The sequence below is a fragment of the Pongo pygmaeus genome, chromosome 5 (assembly GCF_028885625.2).
Source record: "Pongo pygmaeus isolate AG05252 chromosome 5, NHGRI_mPonPyg2-v2.0_pri, whole genome shotgun sequence".
Taxonomy (NCBI): domain Eukaryota; kingdom Metazoa; phylum Chordata; class Mammalia; order Primates; family Hominidae; genus Pongo; species Pongo pygmaeus.
The window spans coordinates 107,787,894-107,815,128 of NC_072378.2; the positions used below are offsets into that span (position 1 = coordinate 107,787,894).

At 39.6% G+C, this 27,235-nt stretch overlaps 1 protein-coding gene across 3 annotated transcripts in view; it reads right to left on the minus strand.

Annotated features, from left to right (window-relative positions):
* Window positions 1-15,330: 15,330 nt before the first annotated feature.
* The window catches only part of SEC63 (SEC63 homolog, protein translocation regulator), an 82,761-nt gene continuing 70,856 nt past the window's right edge, over window positions 15,331-27,235 (minus strand). For 2 of the 3 annotated variants that reach the window (XM_054489975.2, XM_054489977.2), the window contains 4 exons: window positions 25,576-25,677; window positions 21,008-21,106; window positions 17,354-17,458; window positions 15,331-16,400 (listed from right to left, as the gene is read on the minus strand). In XM_054489975.2, coding sequence (XP_054345950.1) covers window positions 16,257-16,400; window positions 17,354-17,458; window positions 21,008-21,106; window positions 25,576-25,677 — 450 coding nt within the window. In that variant the 3' untranslated portion in view covers window positions 15,331-16,256. The remainder of the gene's footprint in view (window positions 16,401-17,353; window positions 17,459-21,007; window positions 21,107-25,575; window positions 25,678-27,235) is intronic. The other variant, XM_063667049.1, reaches the window with a different exon arrangement.

Sequence of the window (27,235 nt, forward strand, 5' to 3'; positions counted from 1 at the left end):
TTACTTGAGTCCAGGAATTCAAGACCAGCCTGGGCAACATATGAGACTATCTCCACAAAAAATTTTAAAAATTAGCCAGGCGTGGTGGCTTCACCTGTGGTCCCAACTATTAACTGCTTGAGCCCGGGAGGTCGAGGCTGCAGTGAGCCGAGATTACACCACTGCCAGCCTGGGCGACAGAGTGAAACCCAATCTTCAAAGAGAGAGAGAAAGAGACATTTAAACCAGTAGATTGGGTAAATTACCCTCCATAATGTGGGTGGGTCTCATCCAATCAGTTAAAGGTCCTTTCCTTTTAAGAGAGGAGAAAGCTCGACCTTCCTGAGGAAGAGGGAATTCCGCCTCCAGGAGGCCTTTGGTTTTGAGACTGCAACATCAATTCTTCCCTGAGTCTCCAGCTTGCTGATCTACCCTTGAGATTTAGGACTCAATCTCCACAATCACATGAGCCAGTGCCTTAAAAAATCAATCAATCTTTCTCTGTCTCTATTGATAGAAACATCTATTATCTATAGAGAGAGGGACGTCTATATGTCTATATGGATAGATTATCCATCTAGAGAAATAGAGGGAGATTTATTAATAGGAGATATATATACATCCGTGTGTGTGTGTATCTGTCAATCTCCTGTCGGTTCGATTTATCTGGAGAGCCCTGACTGAAGGTCCTTAGGGCCTTAGCATCAGCTCAGCCCAGGCCCATTCCCCACACCCACTCCAGAGCATGGCTCTAGCAATCCCCATCTCCCGCCTTATCACCTTCCCTTTCCAGTGGGTGATTTCCTTCTGCAGAAAACAACTGTTGTTTCTCCCATTCTTGAAAATCTTGACCCCACTTCTCTTCCAGCTACTACTAGTTTTTGTTTTTGTTTTTTGTCCTGTCTGCAGCAAAATTCCTCTAAAAAGTCTGTACTCTCTCCAAGTTCTCTCCTCCAATTCTCTGTCATTTTATTGTGAAATATAGCACACACAGAGAAAAAGGGCAAAACCAGAAACATACAGCTTGATGATTTCTCCGATACCCTTACAACCACCAACCAGATCAAGAAACAGCACATTGGCAAGAGTTCAGAAGCCTTCCTCACACCCCCTCCCAGTGTCCACCCCATCCGCCCCCAAAGGTAAACACCATCCTGACCTTTATGATAATCAGTTCCTTGATTTATTTTTTTGTACCATCTAGGCATGCATCCCCAAACACTGTACTTCATTGTTACCCATTTTTTTGATCTTCAGATAATGAAATAACACAAGGAGTCATCTGTAAAATTTACCCATGTCAACATGTATAACTGCATTTCATTTGTTTTTGTTAAATTGTAGAATCTTTTTGTTGTTTTGTTTCGAGACAGAGTCTCGCTCTGTCACCCAGGCTGGAGTGCAATGGCATGATCTTGGCTCACTGCAACCTCCGCCTCCCGGGTTCAAGCGATTTCTCCTGCCTCAGTCTCCCAAGTAGCTGGGACTACAGGCCCCCGCCACCACGCCCGGCTAATTTTTGTGTTTTTAGTAGAGACGGGGTTTCACCATGTTGGCCAGACTGGTCTCGAACTCCTGACCTTGTGATCCGCCCGCCTTGGCCTCCCGAAGTGCTGGGATTACAGGCATCAGCCACCATGCCCAGCCAGTACTTTGTGGAATCTTAATGCATTATTTATCCACTGCTGCATAATGTATTACCCCAAAACGTAGCAGCTTAAGACTAACGTTTGTTATTTCACATATGTTCTGAGAGTCAGGAATCTGAGAGTGGCTTAGCTGGGTGCTCTGGCCCAGGGTCCTCTCATGCAGTTGCAGCAAAGCTGCTGCCTGAGGCTGTCATCTCTGAAGACTTAACTGGGACTAAAGGAGCCTCTTCCAAACTCACTCCCAAGCCTGTTGACAGACTTTGGTTCCTCACTACTTGGGCCTCTCCATAGGGCTGCTCATGACATAGATTCCCCAGAGCAAATAAGCCAAGAGACAGAGTGTGAGTGACAGAGCTCCCAAGATGGAAGCTGTAATGTCACGTTGGCTGTCACATGGAACACCATCACTGCTGCCCACAAGCCACTGATCACACAGGAGAACCCTGGCCCACGTGGGAGGGAACCACATGAAGATGTGAGCACCAGGAGGCAGGAATCATCTGAGAGGCTGCCTACCACAACCCTTGGATAAACACAGAAAAATGTATCCATTCTTTTAGTGGTAAACATTTGGGTTGTTTCTAGTTTAGGGCTATTGTGATAGAGCTTCTGTGAACATTCTTGTTCATGTCTGTCGGTGCATACGTGCATGCATTTCTTTTGGGTAAATATCTAGAAGTGTAACTAATGGCAAACTGATTTACAAAGTGATCCATAAATGTACGCACTCTCTGGGAATATATGAGATTTCCAGTTGTCACACGTTCTCAATTCCACTTGATATGGTCCATCCCTTTAACTTCAGCCATTCTGGTGAGCTTGAATTAATATCTCATCGTGGCTTCAATTTGCATGTCCCTGATGGATAAAGAGCTTGAACAGCTTTTGCTTGAACAGCTTTTCATGTATTTCTTGGCCATTAGAATATGCTGTCTTGGGACATGCAGTAGACATGGAGCTAGGGCATTCAAGTCTTCCTTCCAACAAGGACTTGTAGCCCAGCTGTGGGGAGTGTAGCTTGCAGACGGTCACCAGCTCCTTCAGGGTCTGCCCGAACAGCAGAGAACCACCTTGTCCAAGGTCATGCTCTTCCTGAGTATGACTGAGTGTTGACTGAGCAAGGGAAGGCCAAAGCACAGCCGTTCAGGCTGAGTGGGGTGGATTGATAAGCAATTCCACTCCTGAGCCCCACCAGGTTGGCCCAAGCTGTGCTAGGCTCCATGGCAGTTCAAATCCTTTCTCTGCTCAATCCTGCTTCTTCCCTCTTTGTTCACAATAAACACCTTGATTCCTAGTAAACATCTTGCACCGCAAACTCCTTTTCAGGGTCTGCTTCTGAAGAACTCCATCTGCGGTGTGAAGTGCCTTTTTGAAAAAAAAGCCTATTGCCCATCTTCCTGTGGGGTTGTCTGGTTTTTTCTTACCAATTTGCTGCTTTTTGTTTAGTGTGGGTACAAGTCCTTTGTCAATTACATGTGTGGCAAATATCTTCTCTCACTATGTGTCTTGCCTTGTTAATTTCTTTATTGTGTCTTTGAAGAACAGAAGGTCTTCATTAAGATGTAATTCAATTTATCAATTTATTTCTTTTCTATATACGTTCTTTGTATCCTGTTTAACAAATATTTTCCTATCCTAAGGTTATGAATGTATTCTCCTATATTATATTCTAAAAGCTTTTATTGTTTCGCCTTTCAGATTTACATTTATATGCCACCTGGAATTAATTGTTTCGTAAGGCGTGAGGCTGGGACCATGTAACATTTTTTTCCCAAATGGATATGCTATTGCCCCAGCACTATATTTTGAAAATGTCTTCTTTCCCCACGGTGCTGTAATGCCAACTCGTCCCATACATCAAGTGTGAGTCTGCCCACATATGTGGGTCTGTTTCTAGATTTCCATTCTATATCATTGGCCTATCTGTCTGTTTTTGTCCCAATACCACACTGTCCAATACCCATTGGTTTTCTTCCCCAATTTTTAAAAGTGTGGTAAAATACACACAACATAAAATTCACCATCTTAACTGTGTTTAAGAGTACAGTTCAGGATGGGCGCGGTGGCTCACGCCTGTAATCCCAGCGCTTTGGAAGGCCAAGGTGGGCAGATCACCTGAGGTCAGGAGTTCGAGACCAGCCTGGCTAACATGATGAAACCCCATCTCTACTAAAAATACAAAAATTAGCCAAGTATGGTGATGCGTGCCTGTAATCCCGGCTACTTGGGAGGCTGAGGCAGGAGAATCACTTGAACCTGGGAGGCGGAGGTTGCAGTGAGCCGAAATTGCACCATTGCACTCCAGCTTGGGCAACAAGAGCAAAACTCGGTCTCAAAAATAAATAAATAAATAAGTACATTTCAGTGGTATTAACGTGCAATCATCACCACATCCACTTCCAGAACTTTTTTCATCTTGTGAAACTGAAACTCTATACCAGTTAAACACTAACTCCCCATTCCTCCTCCCATCCCAGCAACCACCATTCTGTTTTCTCTCTATGAATTTCACTACTCTAAGTACCTCATGTAAGTGGGATCATACAGTATTTGTCTCTATGTGACTAGTGTATTCACTTAACATAATGTTTAGCATAATGTCCTCAAGGTTCATCTGTGTTTTAGCATGTATCATAATTTCTTTCCTTTTTAAGGATGAATAATATTGCATTGTATGTCTATATCACATTTTGTTTTATTTATTCATCTATCGACGGACACTTAGGTTGCTCCGCATTTTAGCTGTTGTAAATAATGCTGATAGGAACAGGTATACACATATCTTTTTGAGACCCTACTTTTAGTTCTTTCGGGTATATACTCAGAAGTAGAGTTGCTGGATCATATATCCTACGGTATCTCTAATTTTAATTTTTTGAGGAACCACCATACTATTTTCTAAAGCAGGAATACCATTTTACATTTCCACCAATGTTTCACAAAAGTTCCAATTTTTCCACATTGCCATGAACATCTGTTATTTTCTGGGTTTTTCTTTTTTTTTTTTTTTTTTGGTAGTAGCCATCATATTGGGTGTGAGATGTTATCTCATTGTGATTTTGATTTGTATTTCCATAATTACTAGTGATGTTGAGCGTCTTTTCATGTGCTTATTGGTCATTTGTATATCTTCTTTGGAGAAATTTCTGTTCGAGTCCTTTACCCATTTTTTAATCAGGTGGGTTTGTTGTTGTTGTTATTGTGTTGTGTTTTAGGAGTTCACTAAATATTCTGGATATTAATCCTTTATCAGAGAAGTGATTTGCAAATATTTTCACCCATTCTATCGGTTGCCTTTTTATTCTGTTGATAGTGTCTTTTGATGCACAAAATTTTTTAATTTTTTATTTTATTTTTTATTTTATTGCTTATGCTTTTTATGTTGTATCCAAGAAATAATTGTCAAATGCAATGTCATAAAGCTTTTGCCGTATGTTTTCTTCTAAGAGTTTTATGGTTTTAGGTCTTACATTCAAGTCTTTGATACATTTTGAGTTAATTTCTGTATGTGGTCTGAGGTAATGGTCTACCTTCATTCTTTTGCATGCGAATATCCAGTTTTCCTAGCACCATTTGTTAAAAAGACTGTCATTCTCCATTGAATGATCTAGGCACCCTTGTGAAAAAATATTTTACCATATATGCAAGGTTTATTTCTGGGCTCTCTATTCTATTCCATCAGTCTATATGTCTGTCTTTATACTGGTACCACACTGTTTTTATTATGTAGCTTTGTATTTTGTTTTGAAATCAGGAATGTGAATCCCCCAGCTTTGTTCTCCATTTTCAAGATTGTTTTGGCTATTCAGGGTCCCTTGAAATTCTATATGAATTTTAAGATGATTTTTTCTACTCCTACAAGAAAGTTACTAGATTTTGATAAGGATTGCATTGAATATGTAGATTACTTTTGATAGTATTGACATCTTAATAATTTTGTCTCAATCCAATTTTTTTCAGCAATGTTTTATAGATTTCATTGTATAAGTATTTCACCTCTTTGATTTTTTCCTAAGTATTTTTTTTATTATTATTTTTATTTTTTTTAGACAGGGTCTTGCTCTATCGCCTAGGCTGGAGTGCAGTGGCACAATCTTGGCTCACTGCAACCTCCATCTCCTGCGTTCAAGCAATTCTCCTGCCTCAGCCTCCCAAGTAGCTGGGATTACAGGCACCCACCACCACGCCTGGCTAATTTTTGTATTTTTAGTAGAGATGGGGTTTCACCATATTGGCCAGGCTGGTCTCAAGCTCCTGACCTCAAGTGATCCACCCACCATTCTTTTTGATGTTACTGTAAATATAATCACATTAGTCCATTTCCATGCTGCTAGTAAAGACATACCTGAGACTGGGTAATTTATAAAGAAAAAGAGGTTTAATTATGAAGAAAAAGAGGTTTAATGGACTCACAGTTCCATGTGGCTGGGGAGGCCTCACAATCGTGGTGGAAGGCGAAAGGCACATCTTACATGGCAGCAGGCAAGACAGAATGAGAGCCAAGAGAAAGAGGAAATCTCTTATAAAACCACTAGATCTCATAAGACTTATTCACTATCACAAGAACAGGATGGGGGAAACTGCCCCCATGATTCAATTATCTTCCACTGGGTCCTTCCTACAACACGTGGGAATTATGGGAGCTACAATTCAAGATGAGATTTGGGTGGGGACACAGCCAAACCATATCAGTAATTTTTGTAATTTCCTTTTCAGATTGTTAATTGTTAATGTATAGAAATGCAACTGAATTTTAATGTGTTGACTTTGTATCCTGCTACTTTGCTGAATCATGTATTGGGTCTAACAGTTTTTTCTTTTTGTGTGTGGAATCATTAGGGTTTTCTGCACATAAGGTGATAACATCTAGGAACAGAGATAATTTACTTCTCTCTTTCCAACTTGGATGCCATTTCTTTCTTTTTCTCACCTAATTGCTCTGGCTAGAATTTCCAGTACTATGTTGAATAGAAATGGTGAAAGTGGGCATCCTTGCCTTGTTCCTGACCTTAGAGAAAAAGCTTTCAGTCTTTCACCATTGACTATTATGTTCACTTTGTATTTTTTATATATTGGTTTTATTAATTCTCATTTTCTTTCAATCCCACTTAGATGGGCCAAATAAAAAGGCCTAAGAATATTAACTTCAGGTTGATTTTTCTGCAATCAGCAGGAATCTAGAGTCATCCTGGAGTGGGTCTGTGGCCTCACAGCAAAAATGCTGTCTGTAAATGGTCCTCTAGGTTTACAGAAATCAGAGAAAGACCATCAGTTCTTTCACCGATATCCCTGAATTTTGCCGTGGTTTATATGCTAATTTGAACACAAGTGTTCACCTGTACCACAGGCTCCTCCCCCACCCTACCCCAGCTCTGTATCCTCCTTAATTGCTCAGCAGCAGAGATACGCTGGCTCTCAGGGGTCAGGGATTTCAGAGGTGTTGGATGACTTGCACACACGAGGCTGGAGAAATTCTCATGATGCCAACTGGGTCATTAGACTAGGTTGCCTTGCCCAGGCAGAAAGCCACAGGTTATACCCCAGACACTGGGCAATGATCCAGTTGCTCTTTGAAGCAGAAACTTTGCCTGCTCTTGGGATAAGAGCACTTCCCAGCAAATTTCTGTCTCCAGAGGTGACATCCAAGAAGTAACTGTAATGAAGTCCTTGTCCATCAACTCTTCCACCATGGGTGCACATGTGAATAAATAGTAGACTATTTAGACTGAATGGGAAAGGCTTATTGGCGGCAATAGGAGGAATCTAACCTTGAAATACTCATTCTGCTAGCTCAGAATACCTGCTCAAATTTCAATTCAATAAATATATGCCATGCAGCGAGTTAGACTTCAGCAACTTTCAGAGTTCCCACACCAGTGGGAAACAGAAGCAAACGCAAAAAATTCAGGCAGGCTGTAAGCAGTGTCCTGGAAAATTCCAAAGTGTTTTCATCTTATTTTATGTTGCTATATTGCTGGGATGCATTTTAGTAACTGGAAGGCAGCAGAAAGGATTTGCAAGAAGAAATTTTAGAGTGCTCGAAGTTAAGCCTAATAGTCATTTCTAGAAATCCATTCTTCACAGAATGGATGTCTTCATTTTCCCTTAGCTTCTGTCCTCAGTCCTGATGTAAAAAGTAATATTTAAATACAATCAAAGAAATTCTCCAAGAACACATATTTGGCCCAGTGAGAAGGCTGCTGAGGTTTAGAATTAGAACCTCAAATAGATCCTTTAGAATCCCCACTCAGTAGAAAAAAGAGGGTGAATAGATGCAAGGAAGCCAGACTGGGCAGTCTATGCCACCATCTTGGCCTCGTAAGGTCAAAGATTGGACACCCAGGGATTCAAGCCCTGCTCTACCTCAAGGTAATCACATTCAAGGCTGGGGAAGAATGTGTTGCTTCTCTCAAGGCAATTACCTAGAACTGTAACACTTTGAATCACTTTTCTTCAGCAAGCATAAGCTGCACCACTTTAGATTGGGATGGATCTTAAAGGTCCCTTTGTGTGTGTGTGTGTGTGTGTGTGTGTGTGTGTGTGTGTTTTAAAGACAGTCTAGCTCTCTTGTCCAGGCTGCAGTGCAGTGGTGCAAACACAGCTCATGGGAGCCTTGACCTCCTGGGCTCAAGTGATCCTCCCACCTCAGCCTCCCAAAGTGCTGGAACTATAGGTGCATGCCACCATGCCTGGTCCCTCTTCACCCTTTTGGCTAACATGAAGTCACCTAACCTGGAAGCCCACATATCTTGACACAATAGGATCTCATTTCAACACAGCATGGTGGCTCTAAGATAGAGGGAGGGATCTGACTCAAGTATAACCATGGGCCCATTCTCCAAGAACATTAGTGGCTGTGGTGGGCTATGATACAGCAGGTGGTCACACTAGACCTGATCCAGCCAGCTTCCACTTTAATAAGGGCTGCATGTGCATGTGTGTGTGTGTGTGTGTGTGTGTGTGTGTGTTGGTTTCCTTCCTGGCCTTCCAAAATGGAAAGATGGAGAATGAGGGTTGTGGAACGGGGTGCAGCACGCTGCAGGGGAAGATCCCTGGGTCCCAGCTCCAGTTCACCAGCGGTGCCAAGTCACTCCTCGTCTCTGGGTCTTTGTTTCTCTATCCACTTTCATATCAATGTCTGACCCTCTGTGGACACAACAGGGACTGCAATTTGCTCCAAATCAGAGCTGCAGCGTGGGTGACCCATAAATACAAGTATGCAGCACTTACACACATGCTTTCATTCCTTTCCCATGATAATGTTACCCATGCAGGCAGTAGCCTACCCCATGTAGTCGACCTCCATGGGCAACATACTCAAGACTAAAGTCAGGGGTTTTGTTTCTATCCCTACATTCCAGCTCTGTTTCTATTAGGCTGTGGAGGGGATTAGGGAGGAAGGACTTGGTTCAATCAGCTGCAAATGCAAAGAAAACTTTAGAAATCATGCTGAGTGACATAGAGAAAGGCTTGTTTTTTTTTTTTTTTTAAGATTTCTCACTCTAAAAAGAATTCCTTTTAACACACTGAAATATTCAAAATTCTACTCAAAACTCAGTTTTAGTATTATCAAACTTAAACTGCATCTACAACGTGCTGTTCCTGAAGTGTCACTCCTGACACTTAGTGCGATACCCTGTCATTAAGTCAGCAGACTTGAAAGATGTGGGGGTTTTCAGTGTATAAAGAAATAATGCTGAGGATCATAACACTACAGTTTCATCCCCCATTCCCAAAAGCACTTTGCTGCTAATCACATTAATCTTTATAATTTCTATGATAATAGACCCAGATCACTGTTTTGTGAGGAGGGCTAGGTAGGTGGGGCAAGATTTCATTGGGATCGTGGGAAAAGGAGTGACCACTGAGTTCTGAACCAGGAGCTGGCTGCAGGAAGAGCAGCGACTCTAAGATACTTGAAAGGGGGTGCCTTGCCATCTTTCAACTTGAGCCACCTCTCCTGGCTGTCTCCCTGTTTAATAGATGCTGTCAGGTCAAGAAGAGGAACAGTAAGCTTTGGGAGGAACTTGGAAAGTGACATAGAGCCTAGCCAATGACTGGAGTCCCAAGAACGTGGCAGAGAATTGGGAAATAAAAAAGCTGCGGAAACGTTGGATGTGATTATAAAGCACACAGACTAATTGGACAAATATACAGAAGCAGGCTAATGCATATCAATGAGGGAGGTTACCACGATCCCACGAACACTACTGAATGATGATGTCTCCTTGGGAATCGTCAGACCTGGTTGGAAGATTAGGATTTTTTAAGTCTCTTATTGAATTGTTGTCACATGCCTTATTTTTTTAATCAAAATACCCATCAATGAATTTGATCCCCCCTACTGTGTATCATTTCTAAATGAACTTTTGTAGTTAAAAACAAAAACACATCTCCCCCAAAGGATGACTATGTACCAGGAAGACTGTTCAAAATAGTATTTCAAAGATTCCTCAGTTATTTCAACCAAAGGTCTAAGGCCTCCCTGAGTTTGGGCAGCATATTGGAAAAAGAACACTAAAGGAATGGCAACTATTCTACAAGGAACCAGACTCCCTTGGAGGAAAATGTTCAGTCTGTCCAGAAAGGAAGAGTATGGGTTTTGTATTTTGTGGGGAGGGGTGGAAGGTTTGGGGAAGGAGTGCAGAAAGCAATAATCAAAATCTCTTATGGTTACCACGTAGAATAGATACAGTGTTCCTTCTTTTAGATACCCTGTTTTGCACTGTCACAATGGACTGGATTCAACTTAGAAAATTCTGGGTATTTTTTAGTTGGTGCACGGGTAAGTAAATTATCTTCAGTTGCAGTATAAAACTATCTTTGACAATAAAACTATCTTTGACAATAAAACATTTCCAAGGGGTTTAAATGTATATTATTCTCAAGGAAACTGCCTCAGTGGTCCTAGTTTTCACGAAATAGACCTCATTCCCTTTGAAAATCAGTGTTCTATAATATCTTTGTAAATACAGGTCCTATATGTATTGAATTCCAACTGTTGAGAGACAGTTTTCCATGAGTCTCTCATGTCTCTGCACACCTGTGATCAAAGGCACACAAGCTTTTGTTCTAGACTATCTTTTCAAGGGTGTCTGTATAGCAAACAGCCTTGGAAGGCAGTGTCTCTCTCCCAGAAAGAAGGCGAGTTTGTTTGCTGTCCAGGATAATAAGATCAGACAGGGTTGCTTGCAGGCCTGACAGGGTTAGGTCTCCCAAGCTTGGAGTTCCTCAGCTGTGATATGAACAGCATCTGCCTGGCCACTCCGCATCACCTCCGTGGGAACTTGGAGGACAACAGGAACAGATGGGGAACATGAAGCTCATGCCACCTGCTGTGCCTGTGTCTTTGGAGTCTTCTGTGTTTTGTCAGCATCCATGACACTGGCAGGTTAACTTGTTAGCTCGCATGTAAAAACTCTGGACTCTTAATAGTTGACACCTATCAGGCAAACAGATTAGATTTTGTAGAGTTAAGGAATTTCCATGTCCTATTTGATTGTCCACCTCTCTCAAGCAAACAAATGCAATTTGCAATTCCAGCACAATGAATACATATGGATTGTCTTTTGGAGTTGGTTGCAAAGGGACTTAATGTTTCTAGACAGTAAATTTAATGGGTTAAAGGACACACAGCCAGGTGCGGTGGCTCCTGCCTATAGTTCCAATACTTTGGGTGGCCAAGGGTTGAGATTAGGAGTTCGAGGCCAGCCTGGGCAACATAGCAAGACCCCCGTCTCTAAATAAATAAATACAATGAGCCAGGTTAGTGCCCGTGGTCCCAGCTACTTCGGAGGAGGCTGACATAGGAGAATCACTTGATCCCAGGAGTTGAGGCTGCAGTGAGCTATGATTGCACCACTGTACTCCAGCCTGAGCGACAGAGCATGACCCTGCCTCTAAAAAAATAATAAATAACAAAGGACACATGTAAAGAAGAAAAAGGTTAGGGGGAAACATAAAAGATCAAAAGAGAGGGAGGAAATCCCAGAAGGTGCAGATAGAAATAAATTACAAAGCATTTCTTTAATCGTGGTTTTTAGTCTCAAACGAAACACACCATTCTTTGTTAAAGAAAATTACAGCCCTATCGCCCTCTACTGGAATGAGGCTGGAAAATACAGAGAAATAGCTTGAAGTTAACTCTTAATGGAATCTGTTCACACTGAAGTCCATTGCTGCTATTATCCGGATGTTAAAGTGTAAACCTCAGGTGCTTCGGGTAAGGTATGAGGGCTACAGCTCCCTTTGTGTACCCAGGCTGATAGGTTAACGCTAAACAACCTCGTGCTGAACAGAGTGGCCAGTCCTTCCCACACGCACCTTCCATTTGCAGCAGTCACTGATTGCCAGGACCAGTAACAGACTGTGATTTGCTCAAAGTCCCAGCAAGTCGGCCCCAGCACTGCTGCTCCATACCTGCGCCACCTACATTCCAGACAACCGCTGTGCAGAACCTTCCCCTTGCCTATCAATCCCACCTCCAGACCTACTCAGCTCTATCTCATAAAAGTCTCACTTTGCTCTTGAGAGCTACAGTAGGGCTGGACACAGTGAATGCCAACCCACCAACTCCAGAGTATATCACTCTGTGATCTCAGGTGGTGAGTGTCAAATGTCACCCTATCAATACCACAAAGCAGTGGTGCCCAAATGTTTTGATCATGGACCCAAATCAGAAAAAAAAAATAATGCACCAATAAATGTTTATTTATAAATAATAGAAGTGTACAATTGTACAATATATTATGTACATTATAAAACACACAAAAATAGAAATTTAAAAGGATGAGATTAAATACAAATAATCATCTTAATACTTCCTCAATGGATTGATCATCTCCACACCCCTGGGATGTATACACCCCCACCTGAAACGTTAGCCCTAAGTATGTCAATGATTGTTATTTGGGTTTTCAGCTCAGGTTACAGAAATGTGTACAAGATCGCATCTTTTAAGTTTTGCAAAACAGCAAAACTAGCATCAAGTTTAAATGGATGAGAATGCTTGGTGCTAACTTCTTGAGACATATTTGGACTAATCACTACACAGCTGGTAAAATGTCGTTATGGTTCACCAACAGTTATTTCACTTTAAGGCAGTCTAAATAGAGGATTTCATGGAGTTAAATCAGACCATTTGTGGGAAAATTGTTTCTTAAAAAAAACATTTTAAAGGAAAGGATGATGATTTGTTGTTTTTGTTTTTTTCCCAAAAAAACCCAACAGGCTGGGCACAGTGGCTCATGCCTGTAATGCCAGCACTTTGGGAGGCTGAGGAGGGCTGATCACTTGAGGCCAGGAGTTCGAGACCAGGCTGGACAATGTGGCAAAATTCCATCTCTACTAAAAATTTAAAAATTAGCTGTGTGTGGTGGCATGCACCTGCAGTCCCAGCTACTCAGGAGGCTGAGGCAGAAGAATCGCTTGAAGCTGGGAGGCGGAGGTTGCAGTGAGCTGAGATCACGCCACTGCACTCCTCCAGCCTGGAGGACAGAGCAAGACTCCATCTCAAGAAGAAAAAGAGAAAGAGAGAAAAAAAGGCCAGCAAATTAGATAGCTAGCCCTAAAGAAATAATCCTTCTGCCGACAGTAGACTAAAAAAAAAAAAAAAAAAAAAAAAAAGGCATTCCAAATAATGGCCAAGGCAAATGGATTTAAATGGATTGCCACTCATCTACCTGCTCTAACACCAGCGAGTGAGTTCTTAACACTATTTTTTTCATTTTGATAGCTCCAGTATCCAATCACAGAGCCTGGCACATAGAAACTCAGTAAATATGTGATGAATGACAACCCCTCAAAAATTATGTAAGGTGCTGAATTACATTTGAAATAAGAATTGTGACTACAGAACATTCTAGTATATGGTATGGATTGGCTGAAGCAAACTGAACAAAACTTGTGGTCAAAAATAACGTGCCTAGAGAGCCTCATTATATCTCTCCCTCCCTGTTTCCACATCAGTTGTTTGACATCCACGCCCCCCTGCTTCCAGCAGAGCCTGAGCTTCCCCACACACAGTGGGACAGCACAGCTGGACAGGCCTGTCCTTTTCCAGCCCTCAGTGAAAGCTGGGAGAAGCAGAGCAGAAGGTATTGTTCTACACAGAGAACTTCACTCAATGTGCTCCCTAACTTTAAAAAAAAAAAAAATTATGAAAAATGTTAAAAAAATTCAAAAAGGACATGAACATCTAACTCTGAGATTGAGATATTAACTAACACCTCAGGGCCTCAATCAAATATTATAATGCTAAAATACACAACTGCTACAATTTGTGGTAACTAAGTCTCCTCATGAACAGCTGTATTTTAATAGGTACTTTACCAATTAGAGAAAAATATCACATAATTTAACTGTTTCAATTTCACTTCCTATACACTATGATTTATAGGCTCATCAATTGTTGACAAAATGTCAGTTTCTTTATAGGAAGAAAATTGAAACTTCACTCAAGTTTCCATTAGATTAAATGCAAACTAGGGTAAGTTTGTTATTCTCATTCCAGAGGAAAAACGAAGGGATGTGGAGTTTAGCGACTTGCTGGAGAGAAGATCTATCAACTGAAGGCTCAGTTCTTTCACTACTGCCATATGGAAAGAGGTTACCTAAAGTACTCACTAGAGGAAATTTTATTTTACTTAGTTGGGAAGTACATACACATCACACAAAGAGAAAAGGAAAACAAACTGGTGGAATTTTCTGGTGATGGTAGTTTTTTTTTTTTTTTTAAGCACTGTGGTGAGTTACTAGGTTATCATCCTCTCCAGAATCTTAAAACCAGGGAAGCCAGCTGTGTGAATGAACTTATAAAGCCTCTTTAAGGCAAAGTAGCCACTAGAAAAAAAACACTTTCCTTGAAATCTTTCAAGAAAACTAGGAAATATGCATTCTACACATTGTTGTGTCTTGTCTGCTCAGTTTCCTTGCCTTTGTGCCACACCTGTTTTCTCTAATCCCTCCTTTCACTTGACACCAGCTGGCTCACCCCCTGCCACCACACTTAGGTAATCAGTAGCTGCCTCAAGACACCGGTGCTTCATAGCAGAACCTGATTTGAAAATTAAACCCACCCTCTTACTTGTACAATGAAGTAAATGAAAAAAATCCTCAGTGACACTGCCTCCTGCCTGCCAAGAAAGGCTCTCACTAAACTGGTGATTGAGGTTACAGAGAAAAAAACTGCTTTCACCATTTTATAGAAAATATTACATCCTAAATTTAGAACCAAAAAAACCATTCATGGTTTTGCTAATTTTCAAATTTTATTTCCAACTACTGCAGTTACAAGATGCCAGTAGTATCCTGCACTGAAGTGGCAACCTTTTAAAGTAAACAAGGTTGCAAATTTTAGTATTCCAACAATATTTTGACCTATGGAGATTCTGATAGGAAAGGATTATTACAATCAGTTTTATAATACTACAGACTTATGCTTCCTCCATATCTAGGAATAAAAATATCCACCCTCCCTCAAAGATTCATCATGTACACATCTCTACTCTTTACAAGCACTATCCTTCCAGTTGTACTATGAGGGGAAATCCCTCTCACTCCTGGGTTTTTCTATAGTATACAGAAATAGCAGTCACTTTAGCAGTAATGTACAATACTATTCAATTTTTAGTTGAAAAATAAAGAAGTGGATTGCCCTATTTATGTCCTGACAGTAAAAAGACACACACCATTGAAACATAAAACGAGTCAACAAACTTCTATTTTTATTGACAGGAGTCCAAAATGAATACAAAAAAAGTTTCCTTTGCATGTTATACTTACTTTCCTTAAAAAGCTCCTGATAGAGTCAAGTAGACTGAAAACTAAGGATGTAGTTCAGCTTTTAGAGTGAACCTTTTTTAAAAAAGGTTTAATAACATAAGCCACCAGTATCAGAAAACATACGGTCCCACTATCACTTTTAGAGCTACAGCTTATCAAAAGAATTAGATCCTGCATTGATCTGCTAAGATAGAGGTTTAGAAATGGTTTAAGCCATTAAAAGCCATTTTTATAATCTGTCTGATAATTCTGGGCAATTAAGAAAAGGAAAATTCCAAAACGTAGCCCTCTATATCATGTGGAATGTGAGAGAATGCCAACTTATGACCAAGATAAGTAAAAATAAAAGTTTAAATCTATGAGTGGAGCTGTTACAGTCTTGTATCACTGCAAAATGTCAACAACAGAGCTTATCAAGAGATTATAAACTTCAGCGATGTTACTTAAAACATATTTGTGGTGTCTGCTAAAACTAAAGCTGAACAAAGAAAAGTCGCTCATTTAGAGACTGTGTTTCCTGCATCTTTACTTTTACTGGGACCATAGACTGATCAGATAATACATAGCCCACACTTCTGGACAGTTATAATAACAAAGGATTTATTATCATTTGCAGATGAAATAAATGCACCATCCTCTACTTGAAAGGTTTCAATAAGCCTTAACATTTTTCAGGTTGTACCAAGGCACCGCCACTGCCTAGTTATATTATGCACCCATTTCTAGAGTAAAAAAACTACACCTCCCTCAACATCAGTTCTGTACTGTTTCTGGTTTATGATACACTTCCAAAACAGCAAAAAATTGCAAATATGTGCAAACACTGTGGTCCATTCAGAGTACTGCTTAGTCATCATCTTCCTCTTCCTCCTCTTCTTCTTCAAAGCTATCTTCAAAGCCCTCACTGTCCTCCTGGTCTTCATCCCCCTCTATTGCTGTATCCCACTGTGGGTGATTTTCTGGCACAGGCTTAGCCTCATGAACTTCCAACTAGAAAGAAGAATTAAATGTAGACATCAGAAATTTGGGGAGAAATAATGGAAGAAATCTTGGTAAACGAAAGGTTTTCTTTGATCACAGCAATTATAAAGAAATAGTTTTTTATGGACACAATTCTAAATTCAACTCATTCATTTAGAATAGACACTTCATCCCAGAAATAAAACAAGTAAACTTAACAACATGTAAATGCAGTTAAATTTCTAATACAGTTTGATATTTTGATTCTATATGTTATACTATTTATATTTCTATGGCATAAAATAATTGTGATTCTTGAGCAAGAACACTGAGTCATATCTTAACAGAAGCCTTCTGCTTTAAGGAAGAAAAACCCGAGATATTTTGCAGTCTCTAGACTTGTGATATAAAATTCTACAGTTAATAAAAGAAATATGGAACCCTCATGGAACAAAAAAGAGGTTCGCCTTTACTGGCTACTTTTACCCTTTATAGTGCAATAATACTTTTAGCACCATCTCTCTAATATAATAGGACACCTTTTATAAAAAGCTCAAGTGAATTTGTAAACAAAGATCAGAGTGTGCTGCAAATGATACTTACAGAAGTGTATGCTCTAAGATGACAAAAATAAATTAGTTTCAGAAATTAATAAACACTCCAAATAGAATCTGTGGTTTAAAAAAAAAAAAGTGCCTTTCTAAAGAAAAAAGAACCCATTTGCTGAGGCCTTATAAAGTACAGCACATTAAAATGCATCCCTAAAGTAATTTATATTCAATGTTCTAAACTGTTATACTCCTTAAAACCTAAAACCTTAAGTTTATTATTGAAAGAGTAGTCCACCAAGTATATCATATATAAAGCATGAGATGACTTATTTTTCCTTCCATAACTCTACATTTCAAAACTTGAAATGTTTTCCTAGTATATTAAACATTTATACAGAAAACTCTTATTTATTGAAGAGTCACTATTCTTACCTTCAATGGTTTAATCTGATCCAAACCCATATAGGAGTCTGATCTCAGAAACACAGTATACTGATAATTTCCAGGCTTGCCTGGTGCAGGAAACTTCAGCTCTACCTAGAAGATAAAATCAGCACTTAAAAATCTGTATTATGGGGAGGAAACAGCTCACTCCCTAAAATTCCTAGACCACAGTATTGAACAGCCAGGTTTTTTCCACAGATGATACAGAAAGTCCAAACAAATGTTACTAAAGTCCTTATAAACAATAATAAAAAAAAGCGAAATGTATGTTACATATTATAAATACCTCCCAAAGAGGAAATCAAATTATGCAGAACTGATGAGGTTAATTTGTATCTCCACAATTCAAGAAAGCAGTACTTAAAGCAACCAAATTCTATGCTATCACCTTGAAGAAATTAAGTAGGTATAAAAGCATAAGTAAATGAAATGTTGGAATAAAACAACACACTTCACTAGATAGGAGACACTTCTTGCCAAATTTTCTTATTTCTAGAATAAATGCCCAATGCCAAAGGTCAAGAAGATATTTTATTTATCATCAAATCATAAACTTCAAATACAAATAGTAACAAACTCAAGAGTTTCTATTCCACTTGGACAAAAGAAGAACAATTTTTTAAACATGACATTTGTATGCTCTGGTGATCTGCTCCGGTGATCTGCTCCAATCTCCAAAATCCAGATTTTACAGTCAAGATTAAATATTAAAATATGCCAGTTTAAAAAAAAAACTAGAAAAAATCATGAAGGAATCTTTTTTTCTTAAATTAATCTCAGTTTGGCCTAACTATAACACAAACCTAGAAACTATTAAAAAAAAACTCTTTAAATCATACTACAAAAAATAAGTAAGAAAATGGATAAACAAATAGGTATTTATATTTCTGTCTGGTAGAAACAACCAGAATAGTAAAACAAACTGGGGAGAAATATTTGCAACACATATCACAAAGGGCTGATTTCTTAACATTAAAAAAAAATCCCAAACCAATTTTTTAAGACTCAACAAAAGTGAACAATGGTCACAAACAGACACATTAAAAAGATGACTCAAACACACTGAAGGTTAAGTTTCACTCTTCAGAGAAATAAAAACTACACTGAATAGAATGAGCAGAGTAAAAATTGATTCAGACAAGAATCATCAATGTATGCTTAAAATGACTGGGTAAAACACTGTTGGAGAATAGGACATTCACACAGGGCCTAAATATCACCCCACAGATTAGAGGGGGAGAAAAATACCTTTACAATAGAGAAAAACCGTAACTAAATGAGCAACCTTAATTAATATCATCAACATAGGGCAAAGTCATATACTGTACTTCTGACCTAAGAACTACATCACCAACATAGTTTGCTTGCCAAAAACACAAAGATGAATAATGAGTAACCAATGAGACAAATTCGTATTAAATGATATTCTACAAAACACCTTGCCTGGATTCTTGAAAAATGTCATCGGCATGCAAAGATTAAAAAGGAACAAGGAGGCCGGGCGTGGTGGCTCATGCCTGTAATCCCAGCACTTTGGGAGGCCAAGGCGGGCGGATCACAAGGTCAGGAGATTGAGACCATCATGGCTAACACGGTGAAACCCCGTCTCTACTAAAAAAATATAAAAAATTAGCCGGGTGTGGTGGCGGGCGTCTGTAATCCCAGCTACTCAGCAGGCTGAGGCAGGAGAATGGCGTGAACCCGGGAGGCGGAGCTTGCAGTGAGCCGAGATCGCGCCACTGCACTCCAGCCTGGGCCACACAGAGAGACTCTGTCTCAAAAAAAAAAAAGAACAAGGACAAGGACAAGAAAGTATTCAACACTAAAGAGGCATGACAACCAAATACAATGTAAAAATCTCTTTTTTTCTTTCTTTCGAGACATGTCACTCTGTTGCCCAGGCTGAAATACAGGGGCATGATCATGGCTCACTGCAGCTTCAACCTCATGGGCTCAAGTGATCCTCCTGCCTCAGCCTCCTCAGTTAGGCTGGCACTACAGGCACAAGTCACCACACCCAGCTACAATGTGATCCTTGATTAGATCCTGAGTTTTAAAATAAAACCAAAAACTGTAACAGACATTAGTGGAATTGCTGAGGAAATCTGAATACAGACTGCGTATTAGATAATTATGCCACATCAGTGTTAAATTTCCTGAGTATAATCATAGTAGTAGGCCTATGGAGAAGGTCCTGGATTTTTTGTTTTTTTTTTTTAAGAGACAGGGTCTCACCATGTTGCCCAGACTGCTGCTGAATTCCTGGGCTCAAGTGATCTGCCCGCCTTGGCCTCCCAAAGTGCTGGAATTACAGGTGTGAGCCACCGCACCCAGCCCAAGGCCCTGGTTCTTAAGGGATATATGTCAAGTAGTTAGGGGTGTCATGCCATGATGTCTACAAGTACCTCAAATGGTTCAGGGGAAAATACACACACGTGCATGTTTTTTATGTACATATACAGTGAAAGAAAGATAAAACAAGTAACAGCTAAATGTAAACAACTGGTGAATATGGGTGGGGATCTAGGGAGGTTTCATGATACTGTGCTTGTAACTTTTCAATAGGTTTTAAAACTTAAAAGATCAGAGAGGCCAGGCACAGTGGCTCATGCCTGTAATCCCAGCACTTTGGGAGGCCAAAGCAGGCGGATCCTCTTGAGCTCAGGAGTTTGAGACCAGCCTGGAAAACATGAGTAAACCCTGTCTCAACAAAAAATACAAAAATTAGCCAGGTGTGGTGGTGCATGTATGTAGTCCCAGCTATTTGGGAGGCTGAGGTGGGAGAGCCCGGGAGGCGGAGGTTACAGTGAGCTGAGATTGTGCCACTGCACTCCAGCCTGGGTGACACAGCCAGACCCTGTCTCAAAAAAAAAGATCAGAGGAAAAAATAACATGAAGATCTAAGATGCTATTTTTCACCTTTCCAACTAGCAATGATATTCAAAATGTATGACATGCTATAAATTTATTATTTACCTCTATAAATTTATTATTAACCTATTTCATGCATTTACCACTCGATTATAAAGGGTTAAAAAATATGTACTAAAAATCAACATCATAGGGCTATCTTGAAAAGCTTTTGTCCACCAAGTACAGGCAGACAGAACCTTCTTCCTAGAAAAAAATAACACAAAAAAAATCATGAAAAACAACAACAACAAAAATGCAGTTCCCAAGGGTAAATATGTTCATCACAATGCTGCTTTACTGATGTCATTAACAGTGAATACCACATAATCAAAAATTCCACTTAAGAAATCCATATCATCCGTTCTTAGATTTTTCAAGACAAAAGATCTAATACTCAACACTAATCGAATAAGAACAAAAATTCTATCACTAAATTCTGGAGAGGAGGAGGAAAGGCATATGTTCTTAGACACTAACAGTGAAAACTCCCAAAACAAACTGAGAACAAGTTTTTAAAACATTTGACTAAGTTGCCTACCTTTAACAATTATTTATAAATTTCCAATGAGCTTACCCCCAAAATAGAGAACAGTTACAAAATGCAGGCAACAAATAGAATACAATATGCTAAATACGATAAACTGCTTTTTAAAAGAAAGATACATGAAGCAGCATGATGGTGACACCTGTGCCTTGTTAAATACTGAAATCATGTTGCTTGATAGTTACCTCCTCTGTATCTTTCAGCGTACACACATGATATGGCATGGATATTAATGTCTGCTCCTTCCTATCTGCAATGTAAAGCCACCACCATTCTTGTTTTTCCTGGAAACAAAAAAAAAAAAAAAAAAAGAGGAGTATAAATAATCAGAAAGAACTAGAAAGAACATAATTTTGGCCTCTCTTATCTTAGAGATCCTCTTTACTGACAAACTGCTTGGTACAAAATAGGTGTTCAAATGAATATTTACTGAAAGAATAAGCAGTTCTTAACATTTGTAGATCCACTGCCTAAAAGCATTTTGTATGCAATTTTAGGGATTTCAATAGCTCCTTAAAACCTATTGATTGGCCTTCATATTAAAAAGCCTGACTAACCTTAAGTAACAAGCATTATTCTAAATATATACAACTATTACAATAGCATGTAGCAAATAATCTTAGTAATATTACCTAGTAATAAGCAAAAGCCACAAAGTAGGAGTGGAAGGAATATATATATATATACGTATATACACATACATATATGTGTACATATATATACATATTTTAGAAGGCCAAGAAGTCTGAAAGCACCAAACCTCCGTGCATTCAGCAACAACTGCTCTATTACAGCACACCTCAGTTCACTATTTAGTCACCTGCTTAGTAACACCTGTTTAAGAGTTGGGTAGGGAAGCATCTTTCTAAAACAGTTTAAAGAAAAATGTTTTACGGCTTAAAACAAAATAAACTCTAGGATGTTCTAAATATTTATTTAACCAAAATAGTACTATTCTAAACTCTCAACTGTCCGAAACGGTTAAAAAATCATCTTACTGAAACAGTTTCTTTTAGAAAATGTGGGTTTTTTTGGTTTTGTTTTTTGTTGAGACAGGATCTCACTCTGTCACCCAGGCTGGAGTGCAGTGGCACCATCTCAGCGCACCTCACTGCAACCTCTGCCTCAGGCTCAAGTGATCCTCCCACCTCAGCTTCTCAAGTAGCTGAGACTACAGGCATGCACCACAACGTCTGGCTAATTTTTGTACTTTTTGTAGAAACAGGATTTCATTTATGTTGCCCTGGCTGGTCTTCAACTCCTGGGCTCAAGCTATCCTCCCATTTAGACCTCCCAAAGTGCTAGGATTACAGGCATAAGCCACCATGCCTGGCCCATATTTATGTTATTAAACTAAAATTGCTGCTAAAATTTTAACTATAAAAATAGATTAAAATTTGGTTTATCTTTCAAACACTACTATACTAAGCACAACTAAAAATTCTTCTGTTTAAATACCTTCGGAGATAAAGCACTGCAACATTAATAAGTCTAATAAATAAATGACAAGTACACGGTGACATGAGCGGCACTTAACAAGAAAATTAAATTCTGCTTAAACCAAGGGTTAGGACTACCACTGTAGGCATATTTGTATACATAACATATGTGTGTAAATACATAACAGCCTCAAAGTGGAATATTAACACCTCCGTTGCGGCCACTCAAATCTGCCCTTGCAGCATGAAAAAAGTGAGTGTGGCTGTGTTCTAATAAAACTTTATTTACAATAAAGCCTCATTTATAAAAACAGGAAGGGAGCCAGATCTGGCCTGTAGACTGCAGTTTGACAATATCTGTTTTAAAGACACAGAAACCTGGGTTATTTCACCTCCCTAAAAAATCTCATTTTCTTCTCAACAATCAGTGCCTACTTCTGACCATGTTGTAAAGATGATCTGAGAGAATACAAATAAAAAATATGTTAGAAAGCCTAGCACATGCAGTATAAGTGGCAGTTATCATTATTAGTGACATGAGGTACAATAACACCTCTTTTTTAAGTCATTTTGACATTTGTCAGAAACATCATTACAACAAGTAGGGAATGTAAGCAGCACAGTATTATGTTAAAGATTATGCACTTCTTTACCTCCCCACTTAGAGAATGCCTTTCCCTTCAACCTCTCAGCCTATTTAATTACAATGAGATTCACTCAAGAATATTTATTAAGGGTCAGCCATGGTGGCTCACACCTGTAATCCCAGCACTTTGGGAGGCCAAGGCGGGTGGATCACCTGAGGTCAGGAGTTTAAGACCAGCCTGACCAACATGGAGAAACCCCATCTCTACTAAAAATACAAAATCAGCTGGGCGTGGTGGCACATGCCTGCAATCCCAGCTACTCGAGCTGAGGTGGGAGAATCACTTGCACCCAGGAGGTGGAGGTTGCAGTGAGCCGAGATTGCGCCACTCACTGCACTCCAGCCTGGGCAACAAGAGCAAAATTCCAGCTCAAAAAAAAAAAAAAAAAAAGAATATTTATTAAGAAGCCAGTGAATATCAATCAATGGCACTACACCTGTGCCTAGTGAGGCACATGTTAAAAGTGAAACAGATATTCTATGAATTATCTGCATTTTAGACAAAATTGTTTTTCTTTTGTGAGATTCCTAACCATTCTTAACGCATTAAATACAATAGATGAATTTCACTAACATGTAAGTCAAATATTACTAAGTGGGTAGTTTGGTAGTTAGGTTACTTAGGTAAGAAACATGGAAATGTAGACAGGTAGAGAGGTTAGAAAGATCCTAAATAAGTTTTGTCTGTTCATTTGTTTTGTTTTGTTTGAGACAGTCTCGCGCTGTCACCAAGGCTGGAATGCAATGGCACAATCTTGGCTCACTGCAACCTCCACCTCCCAGGTTCAAGCAATTCTCCTGCCTCAGCCTCCCAAGTAGCTGGGATTATAGGCACCCGACACCACGCCCGGCTAATTTTTTTATTTTTGAGACAGAGTTTCACTCTTGTTGCCCAGGCTGGAGTGCAATGGCGCAATCTCGGCTTACCGCAACCTCCACCTGCCGGGTTCAAGCAATTCTCCTGCCTCAGCCTCCTGAGTGGTGGGATTACAGGCATGTGACACTATGCCCGGCCAATTTTGTATTTTTAGTAGAGACGGGGTTTTGCCATGTTGGCCAGGCTGGTCTCAAACTCCTGACCTCTGGTGATCCAGCCACCTCGTCCCCACAAAGTGCTGGGATTACAGGCATGAGCCACTGCACTCGGCCCTAAATAAATTTTATCTGATAAATAATGATCTGAAATGTTTACCATGCAGATGCAGATTAAATTTGAGACAGGCATTTTGCTGATAAAATGATTTTTATCTTTTTTTTTTTTGAGACAGGGTCTCACTGTGTCAACCAAGTTGGAGTTCAGTAGTACAATCATAGCTCAATGCAGCCTCAATCTCCTGGGCTCAAGTGATCCTCCAACCTCAGCTTCCCAAGTAGCCTAGGACCACAGGCATGAGCCACAGCACTTGGCCACTAATAAAATGTTCTGAGGGAGTGAATGAATGTTTCTCTTATTAACTAAGCATGGTCTAAAATGAAACTGTCTGTTACATGGGTACACACTAGGCAGCTTTGAGCACCCCATGGCACTTTTTATACCAATCAATGAATGGAATTTACTTGCTTCATTTCAGGATGCCTGGTGTTGGCAGGCTACCTCTGCAATGGGCACAATGCCCCTAACAGATGGACTAAAGCTCAGGACATGCCAGAAGATCAGCGTGTGCATTAAGATGGAATCCTGGGCAGACTTCTCTCCAAGTCAAAACAACAGTCTGTGCAGAGCCACTCATTTATTACTAAGAGAGCCAAATTATTTACGAATTTGCCTTAAGCAGTCCCCAGAAACTCTAGATTGACATCCTTGAGCAGAAAGCAGATTTATACATGAAATCACCTGCCAAACACAAGTGGTGAGCAGAAGGTTCTGTGGCAAAGCTGTGAGGCAGTCTGTGGAACAGTTTCCCGAACTGGGGGAACCAGTTCTTGACCTCTGCTCCAGACAGAATCATACTCTTAATGCAAAATGTCAAGGGAATCCCAAGGTAATTTGAAAGATGAACAACACAGGCTATCAAGGAGATCGAAAGTTGAGCAGGCTGCAATTACAAAGTAAACAAGGACAAGGCAACAAACAGCACTGTAATGACCTGTCCTGAGCCCGGGGCTCAGTTATGATCAAGCTCTTATGGAACTTTATTTATTAGAGCCAAGAACACAGTTGGTCCCACAGCCATGGGCTCACACATTTCCATGGACTGGGACAACAATGACCAGGGTCAGAGCAATTCTAATGGTTCCATGTCGCCAGCAGGATCCTCACAGAGAAAATTTAAGAATTTTTTCATCCAATTTAAAACTTGGCAGAGGTGAGAGATTCATAATAGTTAAGTATTCAAAGGCAAAATATGCATTTGTCTGATGATGACTGCCTAATCTGCTAATGAGAAATCACCATTACACATAACACTCAGTAATCAGGGCACAAAAAAGACAGAAGCAAAGAAAACCACAGAAATACTTAAGAAGCTAACAATCTCTTTTATAAGCAACACGTTCAACTAAGTATAATACCTATTGTAATATTCCCTTTAAAAATATGGCCTCTCAGGATAGACCACATTTAGCACATATGAACTAATATACACGACAGAGGGCTAAAAGTCAACTGACAAATCCCTGAGGAGAAAGTGAATGGAATAAGGAACACAGTAGCCTGTATATAACTCACCTCAGGAAAGTAAAGGCTATACACAGGATGTGTTATTTTTGATTTGGTTTCCAATAGAGCTCTCTCTTTTCGCTGTATGCTTTGTTGTAATTCTTGCCACTCCTAGTAAACAAAAAAATTAAAATATTTAAAATCTAGTATGTGTTTTATCACTTTGAGGATTTCCAGGTATTACTCCTGACAATGCTAATTAACTACTTAGGATTAGAACAAGTTCAGTCTCACAAATCTGATCATCTCCCTGCTCATCCTTACAATGCCTTTTTAAATATATTAAATCTAACCACTGTAGTATCAACTACATAGCCGTTCATTATCTGACCCTAGCCTGCCTCTCTTTGGTCTCCTGTCACTGTCTCCCTCCTTGTGCTTTTTATTCTAGTCATTTCAAACTACCTACACTTCTCTGAACTTACCAAACTATTTCACTCCTCCTAAATCCTGTTTGGACTTTGATTTCTCCCTTTCTCTGCCTACTCATTATTATTTAGGACCAACTAAAGCCCAAAGTATGAACTCCTGAGTAAAGCCTCCCATAAATTTCCTTCTACCTCAGGACTGAACTGATGACTCCCTCCTTACATACCTTGCATAAGATGTGTATAATTTCATATGTACTATAGTATTTATTTACAAATCTGCCTGCCCCACTAGCCTACATATCATTCAAGAGCTGAAGCTGTTTCACATTTGGTTTTGTATTATCTCTAATCTTAGACAGCCTTGGGATGTGATAGATAATAAATAATGATTTGTTGATTTAACGAATGTATTTTTGGTCATATGAAGACATTTGTCTGTCAAAACCCTAAGAGTCACTGCTACTAACCCTAATATACTTAGGAATATGTCAATTCTTTCTCAAAGTCAGGCCAGGGATATAATGTATTTGACAGATTTTAGTTTCCTGGCAATCAATTTAATTATCCAAGTACAAAAACAGCCAAAGCCCTGCAAATGCTAACAATAGACATCTTTGTTTTCTACCATTCCCAAGGACAAGTGTGTTATTACCCCTTATACTTTTATCCTTCGCCCTTTACCTCTGCCTCTTTTTTTGGCCTCCCCTTTTGCCTCTGAGGCTATTCAGGTAATCCCTTTTTATCTCCCAAACTACAGTGTTACTTTTAGATCAACGGCCACTCAAAAAGAACAACGCTAACAAACCTAAAAGAAATGGCTGAGCAGTTTATTTGCAGTGAGCCTCTATGGACCACATTCTTCTCTATAATTCTCCCATAAATCATGTGCAACTTAATGCCATGAGATTTTTCTTCTATACTCTATACTTTTACACCATATTAATAAATTCTGTATAGACTTTCCCTGTCCTTAATATATCTTATATACACCCATGAAACAAGGTGGTATTCTATAAATGTTAGCTTTTCCCTTAACCAACCTCTTGACATCAGGGTCCACAGTACCGTTTCTCTACAGTAAACATGAACTGGAGCTTGTGACACAGCCTTCCAAGTAAGCACTGTGCATTTCACAAACACCTTTCCTTACGCATATTCCCAGAGATATCCCCAACACTGAAAATCCCCTTATGAGACCAACTGACCTAACCTCAAACCCAGGTCCTACTCTACCTAACAATTTAATACTTAAGAAAATGAGGATTTCCAATCCTTGTTAGAAATCATTTTTCTGTATA